The sequence below is a fragment of the Tupaia chinensis genome, unplaced genomic scaffold, assembly GCF_000334495.1.
Source record: "Tupaia chinensis unplaced genomic scaffold, TupChi_1.0 Scaffold138910_1, whole genome shotgun sequence".
NCBI lineage: Eukaryota > Metazoa > Chordata > Mammalia > Scandentia > Tupaiidae > Tupaia > Tupaia belangeri.
The window spans coordinates 1,395,103-1,404,759 of NW_006198801.1; the positions used below are offsets into that span (position 1 = coordinate 1,395,103).

Genomic DNA, 9,657 nt, shown 5'->3' on the forward strand with positions numbered 1-9,657 from the left:
TGCCGAATTCCCTTCTCCTCTTGTCTCAGGATCTTGGCCATGCACGCACACGGGCCCGGCGTGAGTTTTAAGCCGCGGGGTCCGGGATGCGAACCGCAGTCGACTACGTGGGAGTCCAGCGACATAGCCATTACGCTAACTGCTGGTTCCCAAAGACTCATTTATAGAATCACTCAGATGACAGGGAGTTTATTATAAGAATTATAGTGGTAAAGTGATTTTCAAGAGAAGCCAGATTCTACATGGCAACCATGGTTTGAATCCCCCACCCAGTCAACTTGAGTGCCTGGGATCCAAAGGGTTAGAAGACTGGAGGAAGGGGATTGCATTGTGTCCATAGCCTGTGAATGGCGCTTTCTCTCTCTCTCTTTCTTTCTCTCTCTCGTGTGCATGCCCTCTGTCATGAATAAAGAAAAAAATGGAGCCCAGCAGGTGGCATAGTAGTTAAAGTGCTTGACTCCCACATGGCTATTACAGTTCGAGTCCTGGACCTGGCGGCTTGAAACTCACGTGGGTACATGTGTGTGTATGCCCAAAAATCCCCAGTGGAGAATAGAGAAGGCATTGCAGTGTGATCATCCCCCTTGGGGGTGATTTCTCACTTTCTTTTTTCCCTCTTTGTCTCTTTGGCAAGTGCATGCACTCTATAGCAAAAATCTCTTGGGAAAAAAAAAAAGTGTAATGATTTAAAGAATGAGCATGGAACAATAAGGGAAGCAACATGCCACAGGCTTTACGGAAATGGTCGCTGCTTGCTGGACCAGCTGGTGATATAGTAAAGGCAGCTGGGTCCCACATGGCCAACTCTGCTGTTCCACCTGAGCTTGGAATCATGTCGGTGGGTGCCCACAATCCTGCGAGGAGAATGAGGGAGAAGGGATTGCAGCATGGCCAAACCCCCCGCCCCAGGAGGTACTTTCTCACTTTGGCACGTGTATGTGCCCTGTAGCAAAATTTTGAAAGTTAAAAAAAAAAGAATGGATTCCAGACAGTGAAATAAGAAGCCAGACGGTTGTTGAGCCTGCAGGGGGATCTTAGAGGCAGGGGATCTAGACTCTATTTTTGATGACCCCTATCAATATGGTTCTGCTATCGTCCATCCTTGTTGGCTTCTTGTCAACTGACCTTTTTTTTTTTTTTTTTTTTTTTACCCCTTTGTAACTTTTGCTCATTGATGATTTTTGCTTTATCATGATTTTAGCTTGTTCGTGATTTGCCCTGGCCCACCCCGGCTTCATAGCTGCTACCCCACAGCTTCCACCAACTTTGTAGTTTCTGCTGCTTCTTTTTTCTCTTTTATAATTTCTATTTACATTTATTTATTTTTATTTTTTAGAATGATTTCTTTATTTAATTTTATGTGTTATTTATTTATTTAATTTGACCAAAGAGACACAGAGAGAGAGAGAAAGAAGGGGAAGGTGAGAAGGCCACCAGGTCCAGGACTCGAACCATGGTTAGCCATGTGGGAGTCCAGCACCCTAACCACCACACCTCCTGCTGGCCCCATATAATTTCTATTTACATTTAATTGTTGTACATCTTTGTGGAGTATAAATGGATTTTCAAAACATGCATGCATTGTGCGACAGTCAAATCAAGGCTATGCTCAGAGATCATATTTACCGTTTTCAACAAAGAACACCACTTATATGTTCCTTTGATGTTTGCTCTACTCGTTTTTTGTTTTTGTTTTTGTTTTTTTCTTGAGAGATATATAAGATAGGCAGTGGGGACCAGCAGTTGGTGTAATGGCTATGTTGCTGGACTCCCATGTAATGAACCGTGGTTCGAGTCCTGGACCTGGCGGCTTAACTCACGCCGGGTGCATGTGTGTGCGTGCCCCAGATCCCGAGAGGAGGCTGGAGGAGAAGAGATTGTAGCGTGGCCATCCCCACAGGGGGTGATTTCTTGCTTTCTGTCTCTCTGTCTCTGTCTTTCTGGCGAATATACGCGCCCTATAGCAAAAAACTCTCCAAAATAAATAAATACGACAGGCCATGTCTCCTTTGTTCACTCTGTTGTGGAATGCTGTTCCATACCCCGTTTGCCCTGTCTACATGCATTCCTATGTCTGGTAGGTGCTATTTTTCCTGGAGTCCCTCCCAGCCACCCTGTTTCTGCTTCCTCTGATTTCAGCTCGAACGTGGTGAACCATAGCTTTCCTGCCTGCCATGGTGAGGGGCTGCTGGGCCCTGGAGAGGAGGGTGGGGCCTCATCATGTCTTCCTGTCTTTCCCTTAGCGTCCTGGACCTCAATGCCTTCGAGAGACAGAACAAGGCAGAGGGGCTGGGCATGGTGAATGAGGATGGAACTGGTGAGGCCCTCCCTTGGGCTTCCCTTTCCCTGGGACATCTTCCTTTAGAATTCCCCCTGCCTCCCATCATTACCCCAAGTTCCCTTCCTCCAAGACACCCCCTTGTCAGGAGCCCCTTTGGGTCCCCTCGCCCCAGCCACTGTAGTTCCCAGCCCTTCCCCTCCCTCATTTCTCCAGGGTCTTCTGCCGCGTGGTCCCCACCCCTGGGCGTCACTCTGTCCTGTGTTCTCCCACCCATCAACACATGGGCCCTACCCTCCACATGCCCCAAGTCTCACACCCTGGTTGCTGTTCTCTCATTAATGTCCCTAATCCGGGTTAATCGAGTCTCCTCTTTGCCGTGTTGTGACGTGTCTAACGTTCTGCCCTGATCCTCACCTCTGGCCTCTCCATCTCTACCTGTCCATCTCCCTTTCTCTTTCCTCTTCTTTCTTCCCCTCTGCTTTCACCCTCATCTCCCACTCTCTCCCTTGCTAATCTGCTTCCTCTGTCTCTCTATGGCTCTGTCCTTCTCTCCATGTGTTGTTTCTCTCTCCATGTCTGTCTCTGTCCTTGACCGTGTCTCTGTGTGTGTGTGTTGCTGTCTCTTTCTTTTTCTATCTTTTTCTGTCTTTTCTCCTGCTTCCTCCTCCCATCCTGTTGGCTGCCCCAGTCATCAATCGCCAGAACGGTAATTCCCCCAGCCCATCCCCCTTGCTGTGCTGTTGCCACTCCTTCCCTTCTAACCCCCATCCACCCCTCCACCCAGCGACTGAAGATCTGGGCCAGCCAGAGGAGGGAGGAGCCCTTTGGTGGGTGCACCAGGCCCGTGGAAAGTCTTGAGATCAGGAGTCCAGAGACCAAGATTCGGCTCCCAGAAGTTCCCTTCCTCCAAGACACCCCCTTGTCAGGAGCCCCTTTGGGTCCCCTCGCCCCAGCCACTGTAGTTCCCAGCCCTTCCCCTCCCTCATTTCTCCAGGGTCTTCTGCCGCGTGGTCCCCACCCCTGGGCGTCACTCTGTCCTGTGTTCTCCCACCCATCAACACATGGGCCCTACCCTCCACATGCCCCAAGTCTCACACCCTGGTTGCTGTTCTCTCATTAATGTCCCTAATCCGGGTTAATCGAGTCTCCTCTTTGCCGTGTTGTGACGTGTCTAACGTTCTGCCCTGATCCTCACCTCTGGCCTCTCCATCTCTACCTGTCCATCTCCCTTTCTCTTTCCTCTTCTTTCTTCCCCTCTGCTTTCACCCTCATCTCCCACTCTCTCCCTTGCTAATCTGCTTCCTCTGTCTCTCTATGGCTCTGTCCTTCTCTCCATGTGTTGTTTCTCTCTCCATGTCTGTCTCTGTCCTTGACCGTGTCTCTGTGTGTGTGTGTTGCTGTCTCTTTCTTTTTCTATCTTTTTCTGTCTTTTCTCCTGCTTCCTCCTCCCATCCTGTTGGCTGCCCCAGTCATCAATCGCCAGAACGGTAATTCCCCCAGCCCATCCCCCTTGCTGTGCTGTTGCCACTCCTTCCCTTCTAACCCCCATCCACCCCTCCACCCAGCGACTGAAGATCTGGGCCAGCCAGAGGAGGGAGGAGCCCTTTGGTGGGTGCACCAGGCCCGTGGAAAGTCTTGAGATCAGGAGTCCAGAGACCAAGATTCGGCTCCCAGATTAGCCATTGACAACATATGAGGTTATGAGCAAGTCTCTTACCTTCCCTAAACCTCAGTGTTTCTGTGGGTAAAATAGAAGCTAGAGAAGATGGCAAAGAACCGTTTCCAACTGGATATTCTCAGGCTTCCAGACCCAGATCCGCAGTCCCAGGGTGGGGTGATTCCCACTCCCACCCCCTCTGCTCTCTGTACCCCGATCCCAGATTGGTTGGTCAGCTCTTCCCATCCACCAACCAGAGTGTTTGCCTCCAACTCCACTCTGATTGGTGTGCGTGCCTTGTGCCTCCTTTGCACCTGCTCTGGTTGGCCCATTCATAGTGAACCTACAGCTGCCAAGACTGGCTTCTTTCAGATGGCCATTCTGATTGGCTCATGTTTACACGCTCTCCTTCTGCTTCTCCTGGCTTGGCTGCTCTCAGGACGTCTGCACCAGTTAGCTGGCATTCCATCCCCGTTTCTTATCACAGCCCAATCCTCCCTGCTCCAAGCCTTTGTACAATAGTGACCCCAGCTCCCATAATCAATTAACCCCCAAGGCCTGGAGGGGGGCTGAGGGTGATCCCAGCTGCCTGAACATCGGCAGACACCCTGGACGTCACACAAGTGGTGACATCAGAGGGACACTGATGTTATAGAAAGACACTTGAGGCCCCAGCTTTGTGACTCAGGGCACCTCAGCTCTCTATCTGCTGAGGTTCTGGACTCTGAGGTCAAGACCCCTGGTGTCATGGATGCCCATGGCTCTCACAGTGTCTTTGACGTGGTGGCTGCTCCTTCCAGCACCCCTATGCTTTGCGCATGTGTGTGCAGTGTGCATGGGCTGTGTGCATGTGCGTGCTGTGTCTTGGCACATCTCACCCCTCCGGGGCACTGCCCACTCCCTTCCACCCAGGAGAGAAGGTCATGGCAGATGATGAATTCACACAAGATCTGTTCCGGTTCCTGCAGTTGCTCTGCGAGGGGCACAATAACGGTGAGCAGGCCGGGACTGGGTGGAGAAGAGACTCAGCCAGGGGCTGTCTAGATGGGTTGCCTGAGTTCATCTCCAACCCTGTCCTTCCCTTCTCAGCGATGGCCTCCCCAGACAACCAGGCCTCAGGCCTCGTCCTTGAATTAGACGCCCTTTACCCTTTACTTCCAGCCAGCTCAGTCCACCTCCCTTCGGAAACCTCTCTGGAATTTCTGGAATCTAGTGTAGCTATTGTGTTTCCCTTTTACCTGGCCCATCTAGACTGTCTGCCAACAACCAATTTGGCCAAAAAATCAACGTGTTTAACTGGGTCTGTTTGTCACATGCCATTTTCTCACGTGTTGCAGCAACAAAACTTTACCTAACTTTAGGTCCGTAGAGTAAAAACATGGAAAGTACTGGCATCCCTTATTTATCTTGGTTATAAAATACGTCGTCAGAAGGAAGGAGATTCTTTCCTGATTTAAGCACCAGTGTTCACAACTGAACAAGATCATGGATGACACAGCGAGTGAACTGAACACGTTGCTGATGGGAAAAACGTCATCTTTCGGTGGCAAAATATGTAGTTTACAACATTAAAGGCATTTAGAGTCTGTGCCACAAACATTTACCCACTGCCGTTTCTTGCAACATGTACAGCGTCAGGGTTGTGGTTATAATGCTTAGCAGGTGATTACGAAACCACAGACTACCCGGAAATTAGCTATCATGACAAGAATTGGAATCATTAGAAGTCTAATTTCCACAGAACCTTCACCCCACTTGGCCAGACCACTTTACAGTAACTGATTGGTAAATACCTGTAACCTTCACACTTTTATCAACAAAAGACAAAGCACGTTCCATTGTTTGCTCTCTCAGAAGCTCTGGCGTCCACAACTAGTTTTCCTTCCAGGTTTGTGGCTTATCTTTGTGACTGTGACTAAGATTTTCTTTCTTGAATTTTAACTAAGGTCGAATCAGCCTTGGGGGTTTAAAAGGAATTGTATTCCCTGGTCTATAGGACTTTGTTGTTGTTGTTGTTAGTTTTTTTAGTTTTTGCTACAGAGTATGTGCTCTCACCAAGAAAGACAGACAGAGACAGAGAGAGAAAAGAAGTGAGAAATCATCATCCCCTAGGGGGACAGCCACTCCACGATCCCTTCTCCTCCATTCTCCTTTCAGGATTTTTTTTTTTTTTTTTGAGAGGTTTTTGTTATAGGGAGTGTGTGCTCGCCAGAAAGACAGAGAGAGACAGAAAGCGAGAAATTACCCCCCAGGGGGGATGGCCACGCCGCAATCCCTTCTCCTCCATTATCCTCTCGGAATCCTGGCACGCATGCACATGCGCCCGCGGAAAATTCAAGCCACAGGGTCCGGGACTCGAACCGCAGTCGACTACATGGGAGTCCAGCAACATAGCCATTACACCAACAGCTGGTCCCTCCTTTCAGGATTTTTGAGCTCTCATATACATGTATATAATGTGGTTTTCAAGTTGCTGGGTCCTGGACTCAAACCACAGAGGTGGCAGCTGTGTAAGATCCAGCACCTTAACCTCCATGCTATCTGCTGGCCCCCATGTGACTTTTTGAAAATAAAAATTTCAAAATAATTATTGTCAGTGGGATTTTTCCCAACAGATTTACAGTCTGGTCCTCTGCCTAAATTTGTGGATTCATTAGATGGCCCAGTCAAATAAATACTTGAAAGAGCTTTCAAATCTCAGATGCTTTGCAGGTCTTGCATGCTCACTACCCTTCAAAGCTGACAAAAGGTTTGTCTCTTGCTTATTTGCACATGTTTATGACAGTATTCTCTGTTGGCAGAATTTTTTTCTCTTTGTTGAAGGTTACTTGTTTGTTTCTTGACAAGTAAGAGACAGAGAGAGAGAAAGAGAGTTAGAGAGACAGCACCCCTCACAGGATCTTGGTACCACTATCCACCCACAGGCTCAGCGAGCGCTGGATTATAGGCAACACCTGTGCTGGGTGTGCTCAGGGATCTTCAGCTGTGAATCAGGAACTTTCCCATGTGGGTCAGCCTCACAGAGTATGGCGTTCTACTCCTGCACCACTGTCTGGCCCCCGTTGTCAGAATTCTTTACAGACGTACTGAAATGTTAGGAAAATGTGTATCTAACCATTCATGCATACAGTCCAGTGTAAATGAACATAGTTTATCCATTTAGATTAGTACAAATAAAGGAGTTAGAAAACAGGGTTGATGGGAAAACCTATATATTTGCTTATAAAATCTTGACTGTTTGGGTATGCTCCTCTTCGGTAGTGAAACCAGGTAAAATGGGCATTTTGATGAACTATCCTGATGTACAGTGAGTGTAGGAGACTCAGGTGGAAAGTCCCACGTTGCAGATGAGACTTTCAAGGGCTGTTAAAGTTATCCTGTCCAGGGCCAGCAGATGGTGTGGAGGTTAAGGCGGGTGGATCCCATATAGCCAACTCTGCAGTTCAAGTCCCAGACCTGGCGACTTGAGAAACGCATTGAGCACATGCACATGCATGCCCAAGATCCCAAAAGGAGAATGGAGAATTACAGCATGGCCATGCCCCCTGGGGGGTGATTTCTCACTTTCCCTAACTCACTCAGTCACTCTGCTGTCTTCCTAAAAAGCACACATGCCCTATAACAGAAACTTTAGAAAAAGAAAAAAAGTGATTGTGGACATGCCTATAAACATCAAAAGGATTAACCAAAGCCCAGTTTTGTTGCCTTGATAAGTTGATGAATTAGTTGTTTGGCAAATGGGCCTAGAGATGTGACTCTCAACCTTTAAGTTGCCTCAGGATCACCTGCAGGCTGTGGTGAAGTAGATGTCTGAGCCCTACCCTAGAATTTCTGGTTTAGTAGTTTTGGGTTAGAGCCCAAGATTTTGCCTTTCTAGAAGGTTCCAGGAGATAAAATGGTGCTGCCTGGAGACCACACTTTGAGAACTGCTGCTTCAAAATGCGGCTCTGGTCTTAAAATTCTAAGCTTTTTAAACAGCTGACATGCGCTGGCCCCTTGGCCTAGAGGTTAACAGAGTAGAATCCCACATGGCCCATTGTGCAGTTCAAATCCCAGCTATGGTGGCTTGAAAACCATGCTGGCCGTGTGTACCTGTGCGCCGTCAAGATTTTGATCTGGAAAGGAGAGAAAAAGGGAGAAGGGATAATGGTGCGACCACATCCCATCAAGGGGTTGCTTTCTCCCTCTCCCTTTTCCTCTCTGTCTCATTGACAAGTCCACGTGCCCTCTGACAAATAAAAATAAAACATAAAGGGGCTGGCAGGTGGCATGGTGATTAAGGTCCTAGACTCCCACATGGTCGAACATGGTTCAAATCCTAAATCTGGTGGCTTGCTTTCTCACTCTCCTTCTCTTTCTCTCTGTCTCTTTCTGGTTGAACTAAAGAATAATAATAAATAAAATTAAAGTAATAATTCTTTTAAAAAATAATAAAATAAAATAAGCCGCCTGACACTTATCAAGCCTATGGTCATGCAGCTGGGAATTAGAACAGCCAACTCCTACTTATCTGTCAGGTCCCATCTCTCTGAGAGGTCCCTTCCTCCAGGGAGTCTTCCCTGACCATTTAGGCTAGGTCAGTCATCTCCTCTAATCTCCTCCAGTTCCCTGGGCCTTCCCATCACACCTTTGATCATTCACCCTACCCCTTCCCCTGCCACTCACGGACGGTGTTTATCATCACCATTATTTTAGAGCTTCTTAGTCACATACCAACGTAGAGAAGAGTCTAATATACCCCTAATACCCATCACTGAGCTTTAGTGGTTATCAGCTTTCTGCCTAGGACAATGGTTTTCACATACGGGGGCCCCTCAGGGGTTAGCGAGTCAGGGTAACACAGGGATTGCCATCCTAATTGCACATTGGCATGACTGGGGAGTTTCAGAAGCTACTAAATGGGGTTGGACATGGCACCACGGTGAAACATGGTGGTCTCTGAGCTGATCCACGTGGGAAGGTTCCAGAGACCTGAGTGCACTGGGCACACGTGTGCCCATGATCCAGGGATGGCTAAAGCTGTAGGTGGATTGCAGCATTAAGTCACCACTGGGGGACCAGCAGTTGGTATAATGGCTATGTCTCTCTGTTTCTCTCTCTCTCTCTCTTTTTTTTTCTTTTTTTGGAGAGGTTTTTGCTATAGGGCGCGTGTGCTCGCCAGACAGACAGAGAGAGATCTTGGGATCTTGGGCACACTTTGTTTATTTTTTTAAATAATATTATTTAACTTTATTTATTTATTTTAATTTGGCCAGAGAGGAACAGAGTGAGAGAGAAAGTGAGAAAGCAAGCAACCAGGTCTGGCACTCAAACCTTGGTTGGCTATGTGGGAGTCTAGCGACCTTAACCACCACGCCACCTGCTGGACCCTAAATAAAATAATTTTTTTTTTTATTAATTCACTATACACCATCATAACACACAAATGAATTTTCCACCCAAAATACACTGTGCATTGGTTCAATCTAGCACATCAACATACATGTTCTCAGCAAGTAATTTTCCAATTCTTACATCTTGCATACCTTGCCCTTTGTCTTGCCATCCCTGATTCCCCATCCCCCACCCTTTGCTATGTCCCATCTTCCTCCTCCATTGTCCCTGGCATCCATGGTTGCCTTCCATGCCTTCCGCCCCCCCCCCCAATTCAATTGTTCTGCCAATGAACTTAATTAGTGTAAATATATCCAATAGCTAGCCCCGCTGCACCAACACTCAC

General features: G+C 47.9%; 1 protein-coding gene across 1 annotated transcript in view; it reads left to right on the top strand.

Annotated features, from left to right (window-relative positions):
- RYR1 (ryanodine receptor 1) overlaps positions 1–9,657 on the top strand; it is a 180,225-nt gene that overhangs the window by 117,125 nt on the left and 53,443 nt on the right. The window contains 3 exon segments of the mRNA XM_027765622.1: positions 2,244–2,317; positions 2,970–2,987; positions 4,851–4,931. Coding sequence (XP_027621423.1) covers positions 2,244–2,317; positions 2,970–2,987; positions 4,851–4,931 — 173 coding nt within the window.